This window comes from Centroberyx gerrardi, chromosome 13 (assembly GCF_048128805.1).
Source record: "Centroberyx gerrardi isolate f3 chromosome 13, fCenGer3.hap1.cur.20231027, whole genome shotgun sequence".
Classification (NCBI taxonomy): Eukaryota; Metazoa; Chordata; class Actinopteri; order Beryciformes; family Berycidae; genus Centroberyx; species Centroberyx gerrardi.
The window spans coordinates 8,908,886-8,929,791 of record NC_136009.1 but is presented as its reverse complement, the minus strand read 5'-3'; the positions used below and the strand labels follow the sequence as shown (position 1 = coordinate 8,929,791).

General features: G+C 44.1%; 2 protein-coding genes across 2 annotated transcripts; both read left to right on the top strand.

Moving 5' to 3' along the window:
* Positions 1-102: 102 nt before the first annotated feature.
* Positions 103-9,490, top strand: LOC139914724 (UDP-glucuronosyltransferase 1A1-like). The gene is made up of 9 exons (XM_071903106.2): positions 103-642; positions 2,110-2,173; positions 2,266-2,414; positions 3,095-3,222; positions 3,335-3,428; positions 7,564-7,689; positions 7,797-7,884; positions 8,736-8,955; positions 9,127-9,490. The coding sequence occupies exons 1-9, from the start codon at positions 103-105 to the stop codon at positions 9,395-9,397; spliced, it is 1,680 nt and encodes a 559-aa protein (XP_071759207.2). The 3' UTR covers positions 9,398-9,490.
* A 5,494-nt stretch (positions 9,491-14,984) lies between these two features.
* LOC139918309 (UDP-glucuronosyltransferase 1A1-like) lies at positions 14,985-19,235 on the top strand. The gene is made up of 9 exons (XM_071907633.1): positions 14,985-15,524; positions 15,691-15,754; positions 15,851-15,993; positions 16,371-16,498; positions 16,611-16,704; positions 17,950-18,075; positions 18,183-18,270; positions 18,556-18,775; positions 18,965-19,235. Exons 1-9 carry the CDS (start codon positions 14,985-14,987, stop codon positions 19,233-19,235), a joined length of 1,674 nt encoding a protein of 557 aa, XP_071763734.1.
* Positions 19,236-20,906: the final 1,671 nt, after the last annotated feature.

Below are 20,906 nucleotides of genomic sequence, written 5' to 3'. Positions count from 1 at the left end.
GACACTTTTCACATGTTGTTCGTCTGTATTTCACTTTGCCTCAAATTTTCTCCACATTTGATTCATTGAGATACAGAGGAAGAGACACAGAAAGAGAAAGAAATGTGGAAAGCAGTAGTGCTTATGTGCCTCTTGCTGAACATAGCTGTGGAGTTGAATGGGGCTACAGATGAGGCGAGTCGGTCTGCTGCAAAAAACACCGGACCGAAGACGAAGGTGAAGACAGCAGAGGAAAAGGCCGGTGTCACTGGCGGCCTTCCTGCAAGTGAAACGGATTCCACTGTTTTCTTTGGTCATTTGCTGGTGGTACCTATGGATGGGAGTCACTGGGTGGGTGTAAAGGCCATTGCCCAAGAAATGGGTCGTCGTGGACACCAGGTCACCGTGCTGATCCCTGAGATCAGCATGCGGATGGGCCCTGGTAAACACTACAACACTTTGACCTATCCTGTCCCGTATGGGAAGGCAGAGATTGATTCTGTTGTGGCCATGCACACGGAAGTAATGCGCAAATCTGCACAATCTTTGATGGACAAGATAAGCAGTCGACTTTCACAAATCCAGACCATCACAAACTTCATCCATGTCACTGCTGAAAGCCTACTGTTCAATGCCAGTCTCATCTCACATTTATCACAGCAGGTGAGTGTGTGTGTGTGCAGAGGCATTTACATACAGAAAGAACTGTGGCTAGATTGTTGTAGAGACAGAGAGAGAGAGAGAGATGTAGGGGAGAGCGGGGAAAGATGAGCCGGTTTTTACTCAAAATGTTATCTTGGCAAGGAAAAATGAGACAGAAAACAAATGCTTCCACCCATATTTCAGGATGTTGACTTTCAAATTAACTGGTAAGAATACACGGAAAATGAAAGAAAAATGAAAATACAAATTTTTTTGTTTTTTTTTAAAGTGGTCCCTTGGCTCAATTTACCCCAGGGTGGGAGTAAGTTGATCCTAGCAAGGGGGTAAATATAGCCACTTGGGGCAAACTGAACCACTGAATTATTCATGTTGGAGTCTAGATAAACAAATAAACAAATAAACAATTTCTATATTAAATGAGATTGAAGACAATGTTTACTTTAATACATTTTTATTAAACTATTTCTTGGCTTATTTTTTCAATAGGTTTTCTCATAACATTTAAGAGTCTAAGAGTTAAATGTGACATTACTTGACATTACAAGTAACATTACTTGAAAAGTCTTGAAAATAAAAGCTTCAAAGCCAAATTTAAACAAAATGGACATTGCAGCAAACAAAATGCAAATGTGTTTATAACCTCGTGTATGGACTTAATTCTTGCACAACCCCTGGCTGCAGGGAAATACAAAAACCAGCTCTACTCTTTCACGCCTGATTAAATCAAGTGCCACATATTCTCATGACACTTTAATTGAATCAGGTGTGCAAGAGTAGAGTTGGAGCTAAAAGTTGCAGGACAGGGGGTCCTTCAGGACTGGGTTCAGAAACACTGCTTTATATTGTTTGAGATACAAAACAAATAAATAAATAAATACAATGCACAGTTATTCATTAAAATACTATTGTTAATTTCAGAAATCAACAAGGTGGTAAGTTGAACCACTGGCTCAACACACTAGTTCACTGCTAAACTTTTGCCAATTAATTCATGTAGTTTTAGTCCTTGGTAGTAGACCAACATGTATTGTATATTTGTTTGAATGTAGTTAAATTGGTATTGAGACAACAGACATTAAAAAATGAATGTTATAAATGTACTTTTTGTTGCAAAAACAGTTTTATCAGCATAAATGTACTTACTACTCGTCCGATGTGACTGGTTCCATCACAGCCATGTTGAAATGTGCATAGTGCTTACCATTGCTAGGATACAGGGGTGGCCCAAGTTACCCACTGGCTCATCCTGTGTGTTTTTGCAAAAAGCCTGACCTGCGTCTTTATCCGACATGCCTCCCCTCTTCCGTGTTTGCCATCAGTGTTGACAGCAGTATGTGTAAGCAAGAGAAGGCAAGGTGAATGGCCGATGTTGTCTTTACTATTGTCGAGACACTGTTGAAGATTTGCCCCTATCACTTGCTTTTCTTCTGTTCCTTTTCATCCTTTTTTTCTCCTCTCGCTCTGCAGGGCTTTGATGCCGTCTTGACAGACCCTATGGTACCCACAGGCTCACTGATAGCTAGGAAGTTAGGTGAGTGTTGCCATGCTGGTTCATGCCACAGTTTATCTGTGTGTTTGTGTGAATGCGCATTTTCTCAAACATTGTACCTAAATCACTTTCAGGTCTTCCCACCATTAATTTGCTGAGAGGGATTCCATGTTCCTTGGACATGAACTCCGCAGCCTGCCCCTCCCCTCCCTCATATGTCCCTCGCTTCTTCACTGGATTCACAGATAAAATGAACTTCAAGGAGAGAGTCATCAACACTTTGGTGAGCAAATACACCTTAACAGCCAAATATGCTCATGAAAAACCCAAACGGGCAGATATTTCTGAGATACTGGAACTGGCACACCTTGCACCAACTAACATACCACCTCAAACTCACTCAGGTCACTCACCCAATTGTCAATTTAACTGAACAGTAATAGAATGCTTCAATGCCTGTCTGTCTACTTCATATCGAAAACCCCGGTCATGTAGCTCATGTGGCCCAACTAGTAAGTGTACTGTATGTCTCAATTTGATGACTTCAGCTTCAACATTAATATTAAAGTGACACAATGGGAATGTAACTCTTTATGATGTTTGTTAACAATCATTTATGTATGTAGTGACCTTACTTTAGGGTGGGCCAATGTTTTCTACTTTGACAACGCCACCTTCTGTTTATTGAGCGGAAGGAGCTCGACCTGATTGCAGATAGGTTAGTTGCTTTGGTTCTTACAAAATCACCAAGTGAGGCATGAAGCATATAAAAATACAATAAATTTTAATACAAAAATAGAATTACTATTTACCGTCGGCCTGGTGTGTCAGGGCCTTAAGGGAGTCAATAGAGAGCCTAAGTCCCTCCCCTTCCGGTGGACCATCATGGGACCTTATTTCGGAAAAAATATGTACGGTAGTCAACGGCGAGAGACAAATAATTGTGATGGCACTGACCTACAGGTGAGTTTACTGGAGCCACTGCTATGCCGACTGCTGGTTTGGCGCTTTGACCAAATAGCCTCTCAGTTCCTGGGAGAGGATGTGGGCGTAGCTGAGGTGCTGTCAGACTCTGCTATCTGGTTGATGAGGTAACATGTACAGAGGTTATAATATCTTGATAATATACAGTACATAACAAGGATTTTAGTCTTTCTCTCTCACTAACACTCAGATACATATTGCGATACTCTGTTTATACAGGATTGACTTCACACTAGAGTTCCCACGCCCGCTCATGCCTAATGTGGTGCTGGTGGGCGGCATCAACTGCAACGTGAGAAACCCTCTGCCTGAGGTAAGGCCTGTGTGTCTGTGTGTGTGTGTTTTCCTACTAAATTACATTTAAAGGAATAGTTCACCCAAAAATGAAAATTTGGTCATTATCTACTCACAGTTGAAAGACTGGTGAAGTTTGTATGTCAACATAACACACAGCAAATTAGCTCGCGCTGCTCTGCAACAGCCTTCTGTGGAGTGAATGGAGACCATGTCTTTAGAGTTACAAAAAGAGCAAAACACGACCATTAAACTAGATGGCAGAAAAAAACTAGATGACTATAAAATTGTCAAGATATGCCAGTTCTACATGTCGGATTTTCACCAAAATGTAATAATTTCTTCCATGTCCCATGCAACTTGTTTCACATTAGGAGATGCACACATTGTCATGACAGCACCTAAATTGAATTCTTGAATTCTTGCCACATGTCCAACATTTACCTCATTATCTCCTACATTTTCCACACCTGCACCACACCAATGGTCACTACTGTAACAAGCAGATGATGCATTCAAATGCTGTCGAAAATATTGCAATTACAGGTAGAGTGCGCCTTTGAATGACCCAATAAAGTGGTAAATACAAATAGCGTAGTTGATTTTTCCATGATACCTAAGATGGGACATTCTCACTCTTTGTTTAACTTTTACGTGCCACGCATATACAACAACTTTTATCCAAATTTATCAAAACTGATGCACATTTTCTCCTCTTTTTTCTACTATTGCAGCACAAAGTAGCTCTGTACCACTTGGTTCTAAAATAGCCACTAAAAAAACTACTATCCATTTTGTTGTTTCTGACTGTGGTGCGGGTTAGGTGGCAGGCACCCCATGCCGAAGGGAAGAACCTGGTACTGGTAGAGGCCACTAGGGGTGACGAACGCCATCTTCTCCCAGGCACTGGGGGCCAGGGGCACCTACCAGTACCCTTTTGTCAGGTCCAGGGTGGGAATGAAGCCGGCCCTCCCCAGATGTTCCATGAGGTCATCCACTCGAGGCATTGGGTAGTTGTCAAATTCTGAGACATCATTCACTTTTCTGAAGTCATTACAGAACCGGGGGTGCCATCAGGCTTTGGCACCATCTCAACGGGGCTGGACCAAGAGCTGTGTGGCTCCTCAATCACTCCCAATTGTTTCATGCGTTCCACCTCCTCTTCGATGGCCGCCCGCCGTGACTCTGGGACCCTGTAGGGCCGTTCCTTGACAATGACCCCAGGAAGGGTGCGTATATCATGCTGGATGACGTGTGTTTGACCAGGGTTGAAAAGAAGACATCCTGGTATTGGTTGACGACTTCGAGGAGACCCTGCCGTTGGTGGGGGAGCAGCTGTTCGCCGAGGGGGACCTCCTCCCAAGGGGACGAGGTAGGTATGGAGGCAGTCGGGACCGGGGCAGGCTCTGACCAACATTTAAGCAGATTGACATATATCTGTAAGGACTTACGTCGTCCGGGCTATCTGATCTTATAGTTGACAGGGCTCACTTTTTCATCCACTGTGTACGGACCCTGCCACATGGCCAGGAACAGCAACACTTTATCACAGGCCCGGAACTCCCGAGGTTGAGCTGGCCGGTTGTAGGTTTGCTGCTGGGTTCTTTGAGCCTCTTCGAGGTGTTCACGGACCAAGGGCATCACTCGCTCGATGCGTTCCCTCATTTCTTGGACATGCTCGACTATGGTGCGGTAGGGAGAAGGCTGCTGCTCCCAGGCTTCCCTGGCAACATCAAGGAGACCCCGGGGCCGCTGTCCGAAGAGGAGCTCGAAGGGGAACCCGGTAGAAGCCTGGGGAACCTCTCACATGGCGAACAGGACGTAGGGGAGCATGAGGTCCCAGTTTCGGCCGTCTTCCGTCACCACCCGGTGTAGCATATAGAGCGGTTTGGTTAAACCGCTTGACGAGGCCATCAGTTTGTGGGTGATACACCAAGGTCTGAAGATGCTGCACCTGGAAGAGAGAGCAGAGAGCAGAGATCAGACATGAGCCGTGAGACAAAGGGGGTGCCCTGGTTTGGGATGCCAACTCGGGATGCCCAGGATATACTGGTGTCCCCTGGCCGACTTTGGCAGCAGCCCCACCAAGTCCATCATTGATGTCCCATTTGAAAGAATCGGGGATTCTTTCAAATGGGACATCAATGATGGGAAGTGGGATGAGAGGGGCCAGCGGAGGTGACCGAGGAGACGTCCGCTGGCAGGTGGGACATTGCTGGCAAAACTGTCTGACCTCTGCTTCCATCCCAGGCAAGATTAATCAGTCCTTCACCCGTTCCAGGGTGTTTCGCACGCCCAGGTGGCCGGCTATTGGGTGGGAGTGAACCAGTTCCAGGACCAGTGGAACCTTGGTCCAGGGCACTACCAACACATCAATGGTCTCCCCCCTGTGCTGGGTATAGAAATAGAGCAGACCATTATGGATTTTAAAATAAAATAATGAGAGGGGAGGTGGCTACCCCTCTTCGGTTTCCCTTCTACTAGCTGGACCTTGTTCCAGCAGTTCTTCAGTCGGGCATCCTCTTTTTGGTCCCAGGCAAAGGAGCTTTACCTGGTGACCTCTTGGGCAAAGTCAGAGATGATATTAGGAGAGACAACGTTGGGGGGGACAGCTCCGGACGTCGTCTGCGGCTATTGGTTGAGGCCTGACGCTGGGCTTTTCTGGCACCGGCATATGCTTCTATAAAGCCTGGCCAGTCCCGTCCTAGGAGCAAGGGAACTTCCAAATTCTCCAGGAGGTCCACTGTCAAGGTCCACACCCCGGGTGCTCCTCCCACGGACAGATGGGTGGCCTCCACTTGACGTATGTCACCGTGCACACAAGAGACAGGAATGGTTCTGGTCGTCAAAAAATTGGGGGGTAAAGTAGAAGGCCGGACCTTCCTGAGTCCAGAACAGCTTGCAGGGGTTGTCCTTGGACAGTCACCGGGAAAGTCAGTGGCGGGGTCGGGTCACGCTCATGCAGATGGCAACTGGCTAGCCAGACCTGTCTCCAGCAGGCTCTTAATGATTTCATCCATGGCCACACGTATGGAAGACAAACATGGAGAGAAGACACAAAGGGGGTAAGTAGTATGCGTTGGCAAAGGCTTTCAAGTTCTGTTCACTGCCCGCATTCTCCACCACTGTGGCGCGGGGAAGCGCCGTGGGGCAGAACAGAGCACACAGTAGCCAAGAATGCAGTCTCTTATCCCCTTAGGGAATGTTTATTAAAGGGGTAGTGGGGAAGGAGTAGGAGAGAGAGAGTTGGCGACCCGGAGGCGGGGTAGGTCCGTGGAGACTCTGTGGGAGATCCGGGGGCCGAGTCACCTGTGCTAGTAGAGAGAAGGCCGTTTGCCTCCGGGGAGCACGGCTGGGCTGGTGAGTGGCTGTGAGCTCCGGGCAGGCGAGACAGGAGGAATGGTGTGGCGGAGATCCAACGGCAGTCCAGGAAAGGTGGCGGCCGTGTTAGTAATCTCCGTCTACTCCGCTGGCTGTCTCTCTTTTAAAGAGCTCCTGAGGAGATGTTATGCGCCCTAGCTGTGCGTAATTGTAGCCCAGCCGTGCATAATGATCTCTCCTGCCTCTTCCCCAGTGGCATGCCGCTGATCCTCTGTGTCCTACACAGCACAATGACTAAGAAGTACTTGAATACACCACATGTTATATTTACAACTGCAAAACTTGGAAGTACAAGCTTACGAGGAGCACACGAATGCAGCAAGACTCTTACATCTGGTCGCTGTAGCGCGATCAGAGCGCAGCGAGTGGGGAAAATCTAGGAGATAATGAGGTAAGTATTGGACTTTTGGACCCACAGTACAATTGTTTCGCTTTAGAACACTTTTATTCTGTTTGGGGTCATTTTATGGTCATTTTTTGCCCTTTTTGAAACTCTAAAGAAACAGTCTCCATTCACTCCAGTTGTTTTGGAGAAGTGCTGTGCTAGCTAATTCACTGTATGTTATATAGACATACAAATTTCAACTGACATAAGTGAGTAGATAATGACAACATTTTCATTTTTGGGTGAAATATTCCTTTAAGACAAAAAACAGAAAACACTTTTTCCCCTGTGCATTCAATTAAGAGGTAGATAGCTAGATAGAGGAAGAGATAGAGAGAGAGAATGAGGTGGATGCCAGCCCCGACTTAGTGTATGTGTGTGTTTGTAGGATCTGGAGTCCTGGGTGTCAGGACAGCATGGCTTTGTGGTGTTCACCCTGGGCTCCATGGTGTCAGCTCTGCCAGAAGAAATAACTGCTGTCTTCCTAGAAGCCTTCAGACAGATTCCACAGAAGGTAGGAGCACTTGTCTAAACACAACATGTCACAGGTTCAGGAAAATATAACAATGTGTCATACATTGATGAGCATGAACACACACAACAATTAGCTTCCTATTACAGGTTATATGGAGATACACTGGGCCAGTTCCTGAAAATATCCCAGAAAATGTGAAGATGATGGAATGGGTGCCACAGAACGACCTACTAGGTAAATCCACTGCAACACAAACTGATTGTACCACAGTTGACATGTGAGGTACCAGTATTCAAACTGACTCATCATGAATCAATCATATACCCTTAAAACTGGGACAGGCAACTTTGGAGAAATGAGCAAGGATTTGAAAGTACAGTGCATGCATGAGAAGGGAAAATGTAATAAATTCCACATTTTTTACGCAAACCACAGCTTGCTACCTAGATTAGCCATTGCGGTTACAAACATACATTGTGATACAAACTTTGGTCAAGTGATGTTCACTCTACACTGGAGAGCGCCGTCTCCTTAGCACTGGCCAAACTTGATAAATTCCAAATCTTTTGTGCAAAACACAGCTCTGCTAGCTCAGTCTAGTTGTTATAGAATATATTAATATTCACCATCACCACCAAGCCATAGCTGGCTAACACCAGTTGACTGACTGACCTGAATGTGGCTCTTTCCTGATGAACAGTCTTGTGCAGTGGGGAAAATAACTAGCTTCCTTACACAACAAGTTTATTCCAGTCCCAGTATTCAGTTTGGATTATGGTTATTTCATATCATCTCTTCCGTGGATATATTTGTTTTCTCTCAGCAGTTTGCACGGTGGTCAGACTCTGACTAGACCGAGTTATGTGCGCGTGTGATTGACAGGCAGGTAGCGACGCCTCCTTGCAGAGAGCTGTCCTGATTGGTTAAGATCCGGGTGCCCTGAGATTTTGGAGTGGCTGATTACAGGGCCTGGGACAGTCACAGAGACCAGCTTTTGCTTTAGCATAGGTCATCTTCCATAAATAGCCTGTTAATGGACAGCATCTGTATCTCACTTTGTGTGTGTGTGTGTGTGTGTGTGTTAGCACATCAGGGAGTTCGGGCTTTCATCACTCATGCCGGCTCACATGGCCTCTTTGAGGGTTTGTGTCATGCTGTTCCCATGGTGATGGTGCCAATTAATGGGGATCAACCCGACAACGCTCAGCGGATTGCAAGCAGGGGAGCGGGTGTAGTCCTGGACATTTCCACCATCACTGCAGAAACCCTCCTTCAGGGACTGAATGAGGTCATCAATAACACCAGGTGAGGAGTCAGAAGGTCATTGATGGTTTAAATCAGCTTAAAAATAATTAGGGGAAGCTCATGGAAAGCTTGTAATGTTGTGACGATAACCTAAAATACTAAATAAGCTTCAGAATTTGCTACTTCAGTGTCGTATCCATCAACACTTCCCCTCTATCTATGTGTGTGTAGGTATAAAGAGAGTGTGCAGAAGCTTTCAGCCCTCCATAAAGATCGGCCCTTCGACCCCCTCGACCTCTCTGTGTACTGGACAGAATTTGTGATGCGGCACAAAGGGGCAAGACATCTCAGACCTGCTTCTCATGACCTCAACTGGCTCCAGTACCACAGCCTGGATGTAGTAGCACTACTGGCTACTGTGGTGCTGGTCGTTGTCACAGTGACAGTGAAATGCATGAAACTGTGCCTTTGGAAGCTGGGTAAGAAGAGGAAGCAGGACTGATCTGAAGACAAGAAGAACCACTGATATAGTATGGTATATACTGTATATGTATATGGGATACATAATATTGTTGGCTGGCTGTTGATTTCACAAAATCACCATGTGGTTCATTTGCAAGTTTGAATCAACATTGAATGGCAACAGAGGTCATTGGCTCCAAAACTTTTCAACCTATTGTTAGAAGATCCTACCTATAATATTCCACCCTTATGAAGAATGAATAAATGAGTGATGCAAAGCCCTCCGCCTCAAGTCCTTTGTCAGTTGCAGCCCTGTAAATTTGAATAGCGTTGTAAGAAACCATCTTAGACAAGACATCTTAGACCAACACTGGAAGGTGCAAAATACAGTATAATGTGAAAAATATGAACTAGTTGTTAATTTCATCCAAAGGAAGGGTTTTGTGTTTAACTTTATTATGAGGTGCAATGTTAACCCCTAATAACGTTATATTTTGACAGACAATTATAAGGAAGTGAATAGCACAGTTTTCTCCCCCCAGAAACTAGGGAAGATGGCTGGTATATATACTGCAAGGACAAGATTAGTGGAATGAGGGACAGCTGGGGATGGAAAGGACTGGGATGCTGACAAGGGGTGGGAACAAGGGCGGATATTTCATTTCACTGTTGGGGGGGACAATAAACAGAAAAATTTCTCAAGAGCAATTCCTGAAGGGGACACCAAAGGTGCCGCCAAAAGTACTGTTGTATTAAATGTATATAGAGGTCCATTCTGAAACATTTCCATAAGCACTTCATTCCTTTCTTATGAAGATTTTATCAAATTGCCTTTGATATTACTGGGGTCTTTCTACTTGGCGTTTCGGTGCACTGAAAAATGATCGGATGTCTGTTTTTCTTTTCTCTGCCATTTTAACTGACTGGCTGACAAATAGACACACACACACACCCCACACACACACACACAGCATGCAGGTTATTTACAGTAGTAGGTGAGATGCAACACCCATTAACTGAACTAACGCTAATATATGCCTAATTAGATTTAGTTTTCCCGAAAAAGCAGATCTCTAATGTTTTGCTGTCAATGTGTAAAAGTCCAGAACGCTATGAAGCCTGCCAGAAACGTACTTATATTTTAACATAATGTTTGTTGTAATTATGTCTTTTTTATTAATTAAGTCTTCATTTATTTCCAAAATTATGAACAAAATAACATAGTGGCAGCCATTTTACATGCAGTAAGAAAAAAATTATATACTTAGAACCGAATTACATAGGGTAAGTTAATCTTAAATATTATATTATAGAAATATTACTGTTACCATCTACAAAAGATAAAGTATTTTGGTATGAAAACCCGCATTTTAATTTAACCAAGTATCCTGTATCATAAATACATGTCTGGCATTTGTAACAAACCAAACCGCTTGAAAATCGGTCGAAAATTCAGTGTGTTATGAGGATTTTAATTGTGGATAGACCTTCTGCCTCCATACACATACATGCATTAGGAGACGCGGCTGCTCCGTACCAACACGTTGACGCACAAGATTCAACCGCGAGGTAATGGAGCGAACAAAATGTAGTCTGGTTACAATTGTGAATGTGTTTTATTCTATTGAGTGGTAGAAGTAAAGAAAAATGTCTGACACATCCTTTGTTTTAAGTTAACCTTTGCAAAGTAGCTTCTTACTGGAGGTCTGCCACCACTGACACACTTCCAGAGATCCTCCACACACACTCGTACCGAGGGCTAATGTGTGTGTGTGGGGGTTCGGGGAGGCAGGTAGGCAGTGGACCAAACCACTGTGAGGCGTATGAGGGGGGGACTCAATCTTTCGAAACTTAAAAACGCATTGTTTTGCGTCTATAATTAGCACAAGTGCTTTCAATGCATATTATTATATTATTTAAAATTATATAGTTATGTTTACAATGATATATTGAGGGGGACAACTCTCTGTTAGTCCCAGGAAGGGGGCCCTGTCCCCCCCGTAATTTCCGCCCCTGGGTGGGAACACCTGTGCTGGAAGGGACTGGCAGGAAACATTGAGGGCATCTGGTGGACACAACGGGAAACGCTGGTTCTAAGGAAAGAACAGACAAACGCACACAGACAAGACAAACAAGCAAATAGTAAACATGTTGTCCCCCACCAGTGATGTAGTTCCACCCTTGGGTCAGTCAGTGATTGCTGAGTGTACTTGAAATATGAGTGAAATTGTATAAGCATTTTCGTATGGGACAATGAAAGGACAGATTGACCATATATTTCTGTTGCCTACTCTCCTCAGAATTAGGCTTACAAGTTATATCTTGAAATGTAGTAACTGTAATTGTCCTGTTTTTACTCAATACAGTACAAAATATAAGAACTACAATACGCAATAAATACAATCCATACATTACACAATGTACACTACAATACAATTTATAATACAATATACAATATAACATACAACACCAGGAGCGTGAGTGTTATGAATAATATAAATGCTAAATGATAAGTGATATATGGTACTGCACAGTAGGTAAGTGGTAATATGATATAAGTAGTCAACACTGACGGCACAGTGGTAGTGCAGTGATGAGTGCAATGACAGTACAACAGTCCAACAACTGTACAATAACTACAGTGTCTTGTGGTTAGAGGTTTGCCCAAAAATTCTCCATTGACTCTCATTTCAACACATCAACCCAGTCTGATGTCTCCAAGTGTGTAGCGTGTGTAGACTATTATGTTACCTATGATAACTTTAACTGTATTGCTTTACCACTGAGTCCCCATTCATTGTCCCCCACATTGTATGATAACTTTAACTGTATGACCTGCTTTACCACTGAGTCCCCATTCATTGTCAATGCCACCCCCTAGCGGCACAAAGTCAACGTTAGTGTGATTAACTAACAAACAAACAAACAAACAAACTAACGGAAGGAGACCGATCCATAGTCCCCCCTTTGGTGGGGGACAACTAAGGAGAGGGAGAAACAGGGAGGCCAGGAGGCGAGGCAGGCAGACTTGTGACAGCCTCTTTAACATATATCAACTTGTTCATTTACCTTTAATCCTGTATGTGCTGGGACCCATAAACACTTGACAATAAGCCCCATGTTTTTAATTTGAAATAAACACTGCAGTATTTCAAATAACAAATCTTGCCTACTTGAGTTAAAAAATTATAAACTCATTGTAGCTGAGCATGAATCAGAACATGTCGCTTCCTGTAAAGGCCTCACCTCTTCCATGACATCATCTCTCCTGTGGACACTGCAGCTGATTTGATCATCTTTTCTTGATCTGGACTTTAAACTCATCATTCCATTCGCTCTTTAGATCCATCTGTAGAAATTGAGAGGAATCCATAATATTACTACTTATATATGAAGATACCTTACTTTCACATGGGTCTACATCCCAATTCTTCTTCACTTCATCCCATAAGCCTTGATCAACTTCAGGATGAGGTAAAAAACCATGGAAGTATATCCATCCAAAGCTGTTACTAATTTTCCTGCTTTTCTCTCAGCATGGATCTAGCACTCTTTTGGTTGGATGATCATTGTGACCCTGTAGGTTCACCCAATGCGTAACAGCAAGTTGTTTCCTTCTCCTCTCTGAAGTGCTGGGCTTGAGTCACATGCAGCTTTTTAAGCACCCCCTCTTCATGACTCACCAACACACACAGACATACAGTTGCAGACCCTGTAGGCCAAGGGCGTAGAATTGGGTAGGGACGGTAGGGACGTGTCCCTACCAATATCAAGCGACTCTGAAATGTCCCTAGCAATTATTTTGATTGACAATAAACGTTGTTTTGTCCGTCAGTGTCTAGTCAATGTTAACAGATCGCGTTCTCTACTACGAGTCCCGCTGCATTAGTGTAGTGCATTGGTGTCCCGTGTCGGCATAGCAACGGACGCTGTAACGAAACTTTAGTATAACAGCTGTTTTAGAATGTTATTGCGTCACCCGGATAAAAATTGGCGTGACACCGCCTCCCTAACCCCCCCAAAAAATCGCTGATTGGCTTTGCCATTTCTTGCTAACGTATGAAATGCTGTGGGCAAGAAGAGCCAAAGCTCCGCCTACCGGCGAGCATGCGAGTGAAGACTCCATCCTATTTTATATTAGTAACAGTTGTGTTTCGCCATTAAAGTTAGTTTATTTAAGTACCGTGTCGCGTGCGTCTGTGACGGGTGACGACCGTAAGTAGCCTACATGTCACAAGTGAGACTGAACAATGCTGCTGTGTGCCACACTGGACAACACTGATGTAAAACAAATATGCCAACAGTTCATTTCTGTTAATGACAGGCGTAGGCATGTGTTTGACTCAGCTGTTTGTATGTAGGGTTTGGATATAGTTTACAATATCTTATTATTATTATTATTATTTTAAATGTAAATACAGATCGTTGGTTTGAATAGGCAACAGTACTACAGTACCTGCCTTAAAACAAAATGTGCTCTTCAAAGTCCCATTCAGCTGGCAAATTTGAGTAAAGGATTCATTAATGTGCTACTCCCTGTGTCTGTGTGTCTGTTAATGAGTGTATTGGCTACCATAACTATCTAGATCAGTGGTTCTCAACGTGGGGTCCGGGGACCACCAGCGGCCCTTGAGGGGGTTCCAGGGGGTCCCCAGCAAATTGATGAATTGTTAAACTTCAGCATTATTTAATTTACAAATAGTTAACACAATTACAGAATATAGAAGAATGACTGTTTTGATCTTAGTTTCACTGTTATCTCTCTACCTACAGTACAGACAGTCATGGGATTCTGGATCAAAATCATATCTAACAATAAAAGTATTCTCAGATTTGGGTCCGAGAGACAAAATCTCATCAAATGGGGGTCCATGGCTCTAATGTGGACTAAACTAGGGGTCCTCGATATGAAAAAGGTTGAGAATCACTGATCTAGATGATATGAAATGGCGGTCAGAAGTCTATCATAAATGTAAAATGCCTCAGCTTCCAGTGGGGGTTACATCCCCTCCGGACCTCCCCCATTTGTGTCCCTACCAATGTCAAAATCAAACCTACGCCCTTGCTGTAGGCTACAACAACCTTCCCTCTGTGTTGTCAAGGTGCATGTAGGTCGAGGTTTATCATCATAACCTCTGTCTTCATAACTGTTGACATCAAGTACATAATACTCCTCTATTGAACTTTGCTTCTTCAGTGATTGGCGCAGTAGTGATCAGCTGTGCCATTGTGCTTAGTGTATGTATGGATAGCAATAAAATAAATCACACAGTAACTAAATCTCAGAAAGTCAAATAACAACTTTGTCCCCTCATCAACTCGCTCTCTCGCTCTCTCTCTCTCTCTCTCTCTCTCTCTCTCGCTCTCTCTCTTTGATTGTATTAGCTTGGAGAGAGCTTGGAGGGCTGCCAGTTTTTTCTAAGGGAGGGACTTTGAACACACACACACACACACACTGCTAATTCACTGAGGATTTCCAACAACTTTAGAAGAAAGGTTAAAGGAGGAGGAGAACCAACAAAAACTCAGCCACTTGCATTTTCTTGGTCAGTATTTCCTTTACCAAAACTTTTTCTCTGCATTCGATTCACTGAGACGTAGAGAAAGAGACAAAGAAAGAGAAAGAAATGTGGAAAGCAGTAGTGCTTGTGTGCCTCTTGCTGAACATAGCTGTGGAGTTGAATGGGGCTACAGATGAGGCGAGTCGGTCTGCTGCAGAAAACACCGGACCTGAGACGAAGGTGAAGACAGCAGAGGAAAAGGCCGGTGTCACTGGCGGCCTTCCTGCAAGTGAAACGGGTTCCACTGTTTTCTTTGGTCATTTGCTGGTGGTACCTGTGGATGGGAGTCACTGGGTGGGTGTAAAGGCCATTGCCCAAGAAATGGGTCGTCGTGGACACCAGGTCACCGTGCTGATCCCTGAGATCAGCATGCGGATGGGCCCTGGTAAACACTACAACACTTTGACCTATCCTGTCCCATATGGGAAGGCAGAGATTGATTCTGTTGTGGCCATGCACACGGAAGTAATGCGCAAATCTACACAATCTTTCATGGAGAAGATAAGCAGTCAACTTTCACAAATCCAGACCATCACAGGCTATATCCAAATCACTGCTGAAAGCCTACTGTTCAACGCCAGTCTCATCTCGCATCTATCACAGCAGGTGAGTGTGCAGAACCATTTACATACAGAAAGAACTGTGGCTAGTTTGTAGTAGACACAGAGAGATGATGACAGTGATGTATATTCCTGTTATTCCTGTATATTTATGCAAAAAGACTGACCTGCCTCATTATCCGACATACATCCCCTCTTCTCTCACTCTGCAGGGCTTTGATGCCGTCTTGACAGACCCTTTGGTGCCCACAGGCGCACTGATAGCTAGGAAGTTAGGTGAGTGCTGCAATGCTTTTTTTCAACACAGTTGTTTCATCTGTGTGTTTATGTGTATGCACATTTTCTCAACTGTTGTACCTAAATCACTTTCAGGTCTTCCCACCATTAACTTGCTGAGAGGGATTTCATGTGACATGAAGTCTGCAGCCTGCCCCTCCCCTCCCTCATATGTTCCTCGCATCTTTACTGGATTCACAGATAAAATGAACTTCAAGGAGAGAGTCATCAACACTTTGGTGAGCACATACACCTTACAGCCAAACATGCTCATGAAAAACCCAAACAGGCAGATATTTCTGACACACTGGAACTGGCACACCTTGCACCAACATACCGCCTCAAATTCACTTAGGTCACTCATTTTGCCCAATCGTCCATTTAACTGAACAGTAATAGAATGCTTCAATGCCTGTCTGTCTGCTTCATATCGAAAACCCTGGTCATGTAGCTCATGTGGCCAAACTAAAATGGGTAGTAAGTACTGTATGTCTCAGATTGATGACTTCAGCTTCAACATTAATATTCAACTGACACAATGGGAATGTAACTCTTTATGATGTTTGTTAACAATCATTTATGTAGTTTATTGTCCTGTGATGGCACTGATCTACAGGTGAGTTTAGTGGAGCCACTGCTATGCCGACTGTTGTTTGGCCACTTTGACCAAATAGCCTCTCAGTTCCTGGAAGAGGATGTGGGCGTAGCTGAGGTGCTGTCAGACTCTGCTATCTGGTTGCTGAGGTAACATGTACAGAGGTTATAATATCTTGATAATATACAGTACATAACAAGGATTTTAGTCTTTCTCTCTCACAAACACTCAGATACATATTGCGATACTCTGTTTATACAGGATTGACTTCACACTAGAGTTCCCACGCCCACTCATGCCTAATGTGGTGCTGGTGGGCGGCATCAACTGCAACGTGAGAAACCCTCTGCCTGAGGTAAGGCCTGTGTGTCTGTGTGTGTTTTCCTCTTAGATTACATTTAAAGGAATAGTTCACCCAAAAATGAAAATTTGGTCATTATCTACTCATCCTTGTGTCAGTTGAAACACTGGTGAAGTTTGTATGTCAACATAACACACAGCAAGTTAGCTCGCGCTGCTCCGTAACAGCCTTCTCCAAACCAACTGGAGTGAATGGAGACCATTTCTTTAGCGTTCCAAAAACATTCCAACATGACCATAAAACTAAATGGCACTCAGTAGAGCTCATATCTCCGTTAGCACTATGCAATTGTCAATATATGCCAGTTCTACATATCACATTTTCACCAAAAGTTAACAATCCATTGATACATTTTTGAGATATCCTAACAGACAAAAACACAGATAAACAGACAGAATGGGGCAAAAACATAACCCCTGTCCAACATCCTACCTCATTATCTCCTACATGTTCCACATCTGTTATGCACGAGTAGAGTGTGCCTTTGAACGACCCAAGAAAGTGGTAAATACAAATGGCGTAGTTGATTTTTATATAATACCCAGGATGCCAAGATGTGACATTCTCACTCTTTGTTTAACTTTTACGTGCCACGCATACTTTTAGCAAATAAACTTTTTTAAACTGATGCAACTTTTCTCCTCTTTTTTCTACTACTTTTCCGTTTTGTTATTTCTGACTAAGAAGTACTTGAATAAAACGTATATTTACTACTGTAAAACTCGGAAGTACGAGCTTACGAACGCACACAAACACAAAGGCAGCAAGACTCTTCCACCAGGTCACTGTAGGGTGATGAGAGCTGTGCGAGTGGGGAAAATCTAGGAGATAATGAGGTAAATATTGGACTTTTGGACCAGTACAATCATTTGGAGTCATATTATGGTCATTTTTTGCCCTTAAGAATTGGTCTCCATTCACTCCAGTTGTTTTGGAGAAGGCTGGAGAGGCTGACATGGAGCTGTGCTAGCTAATTCGCTGTGTGTTATATGGACATACAAACTTAACCAGTGTTTCAACTGACATAAGGGTGAGTAGATAATGACAAAATTTTCATTTTTGGGTGACCTATTTCTTTAAGACAAAAAACTCTTGGATTTTCTTATAGTTCCTCCTCACTTTCTCTCACTTTTTTCCCTCTGCATTCAATTAAGAGATAGATATCTAGGTAGAGGAAGAGATAGAGAGAGAGAATGAGGTGGATGCCAGCCCCGACTTAGTGTATGTGTGTGTTTGTAGGATCTGGAGTCCTGGGTGTCAGGACAGCATGGCTTTGTGGTGTTCACCCTGGGCTCCATGGTGTCAGATCTGCCAGAAGAAATAACTGCTGTCTTTCTAGAAGCCTTCAGACAGATTCCACAGAAGGTAGGAGCACTTGTCTAAACACAACATGGCATAGCTTCAGGAAAATATAACAATGTGTCATACATTGTTGAGCATGAAGACAAACAACAATTAGCTTCCTATTACAGGTTATATGGAGATACACTGGGCCAGTTCCTGACAATATCCCGAAAAATGTGAAGATGATGGAATGGGTGCCACAGAACGACCTACTAGGTAAATCCACTGCAACACAAACCGATTGTACCACAGTTGACATGTGAGGTACCAGTACTCAAACTGACTCATCATGAATCATATACACTTAAAGCTGGGGTAGGCAACTTTGGAGAAATGAGCAAGGATTTGAAAGTACACAGTAAAAAAATATCCCCTTCCCTCTCTGCTCCCTCCCTCAAGACAAGGCTCAGGAGCGTGCATGAGAAGGGAAAACATAATAAATTCAATATTTTTTACGCAAACTACAGCTTGTGTGTGTGTGTGTGTGTGTGTGTGTGTTAGCACATCAGGGAGTTCGGGCTTTCATCACTCATGCCGGCTCACATGGCCTCTTTGAGGGTTTGTGTCATGCAGTTCCCATGGTGATGTTGCCAATTAATGGGGATCAACCCGACAACGCTCAGCGGATTGCAAGCAGGGGAGCGGGTGTAGTCCTGGACATTTCCACCATCATTGCAGAAACCCTCCTTCAGGGACTGAATGAGGTCATCAATAACACCAGGTGAGGAGTCAGAAGGTCATTGATGGTTTAAATCAGCTTAAAAATAATTAGAGGACGCTCACGGAAAGCTTGTAATGTGACGATAACCAAAAATAAGCTTCAGAATTTGCTTTTCATGTCAACTACTCAAAGGCAAACTACTTCAGCGTCGTATCCATCAACACTTCCCCTCTATCTATGTGTGTGTAGGTATAAAGAGAGTGTGCAGAAGCTTTCAGCCCTCCATAAAGATCGGCCCTTCGACCCCCTCGACCTCTCTGTGTACTGGACAGAATTTGTGATGCGGCACAAAGGGGCAAGACATCTCAGACCTGCTGCTCATGACCTCAACTGGCTCCAGTACCACAGCCTGGATGTAGTAGCACTACTGGCTACTGTGGTGCTGGTCGTTGTCATAGTGACAGTGAAATGCATGAAACTGTGCCTTTGGAAACTGAGTAAGAAGAGGAAACAAGACTAATCTGAATACAGAAAGAGCCACTGATTACAAAAAAATGCATCTGTAAAAATCAGCCATAACAGTTTGTTAAATACAATGGTTGCCATCAAACATAAAAAAAATCCACCCGTAAACCTAATCCTATGGGCATGTATTTCCTTATTATACCAGCAGGGCCCGCCAACCACATCTCCTACCATAAAGGTCTGTTCTCAGTAAACAGCCAGCCATGCCAAGCCAGCCATGCCATGAATGTTTGTAATATGCCTAAAATCTCCTGAGTAAATTGTCAACCGTGGCTACTTGGCTGGTTATTTTTGATACACCCAAGACACCACACTGGGTAAAGTAGATCACTGTCCTCTATTATATTGGTCAAATTGGTGAAGGATAGTTACGCATTGTAACTGTAGTGCTATAATCACAGGCTGAGCCCTCTAATGGGGCTCTATTGGCTTAGCCACTCATCTAGTTGCCTCAGCGCACTGAAATTTGCATGCACATGCTCAGCCAATCAGGATGAGCCAATTCAACCCTATGGGGCCCTGCTTTATAAATAGCAAGCGGCAAGTCTTCAGGGACTCGTGGAGCAGCAGGGTGAGTTGTTAGAGGGCTCCGCCTGTGATCATAGAACTTACAATGCCAAACTATTGTTATATCTCACACAGGCTTCGCCCTCTAATGGGGCCCGATTACTTCACTTTCTGCCTTGACACCAACACGATAACAACATGCCGTGTCATAGCCTGAATTGACTGTAACATTGTGCTACAGGTCAGCCAGATATGGTCCCTTCTACTCCCACCTATCAATAGAATGGGGGGCATGAACCAACGCTAAACACTAAGTGTTAATACATATGTGATGTAGTACTGACTGACTCAGGGCTGGTCTCCATCGTCGTTTCCCAGTACAGTAGACTCTAGCCCACCAAGTCTGTTCCATACAGGAAAGCATACAGCAGCTTTCTTGTCCATGGCATGTGTCCGAATACTTCCACCCCCAACGGTGGAGCGTCTCGGGTAAAAAGAGAGAACCACAGCGGACAGTGAGTGTTTTGCCTTGTGGCAAACAGATCCCTTCCACTCCGATTAGGTCCAATCTGGCTCACAATCTTGGGGTGTAACCTCCATTCGTCCTCTAGGGGCCCGCCCCTCGACATGAGGTCAGCCCCCGTGTTCTCCAGGCCTGGAATGTACAGCCAGCGCCTTGAGAGAATGGATGTTTTTCGTGGCATACCGCCTGCGACTGTCTTGGTTCCGACACTTGGAGCATGGCAGAGTTGAGCTGCACTCCCAATGCACAGCCTGGTGGCATGGTATGGTTGCACTCTTTTTCCAATTGATGGCGAACCCTAACTTGGTTAGGTGCTGCACCAATTGTCACTCACTCACTCACTCATCCTCTTCACCCCTAGTGAGGCATAAGGCCGCAATTGTCCTACTCAATCTATCCTGGTCTTTCGCCATCTTCTGGGCTTTGCCCCATGTTAGACCCGTCTCTCTCAGCTCAGTTTCCACCATTTTCCGCCATGTTGTTTTGGCCTCCCTGGTTTTCTTTTTCCTGGTGGTGTCCATCTTAGGGCTTTATATGATTATGCGTTCCTGGGGCATTCTTAGTACGTGGCCAAGCCATCTGATCCTGCGCTTCTTTATTTCTATGACTACACTGTGACAGCCTGTCTTCTCATAC

Coding starts and splice junctions, on each gene's coding strand:
- LOC139914724 (XM_071903106.2), top strand. CDS start 103: ATGTGGAAAGCAGTAGTGCTTATGTGCCTCTTGCTGAACATAGCTGTG. Junction 3,429..7,563: donor TGAGAAACCCTCTGCCTGAG/GTAAGGCCTGTG, acceptor GTGTGTTTGTAG/GATCTGGAGTCCTGGGTGTC. Junction 7,885..8,735: donor GCCACAGAACGACCTACTAG/GTAAATCCACTG, acceptor TGTGTGTGTTAG/CACATCAGGGAGTTCGGGCT.
- LOC139918309 (XM_071907633.1), top strand. CDS start 14,985: ATGTGGAAAGCAGTAGTGCTTGTGTGCCTCTTGCTGAACATAGCTGTG. Junction 16,499..16,610: donor TCTGCTATCTGGTTGCTGAG/GTAACATGTACA, acceptor CTGTTTATACAG/GATTGACTTCACACTAGAGT. Junction 18,776..18,964: donor GAGGTCATCAATAACACCAG/GTGAGGAGTCAG, acceptor ATGTGTGTGTAG/GTATAAAGAGAGTGTGCAGA.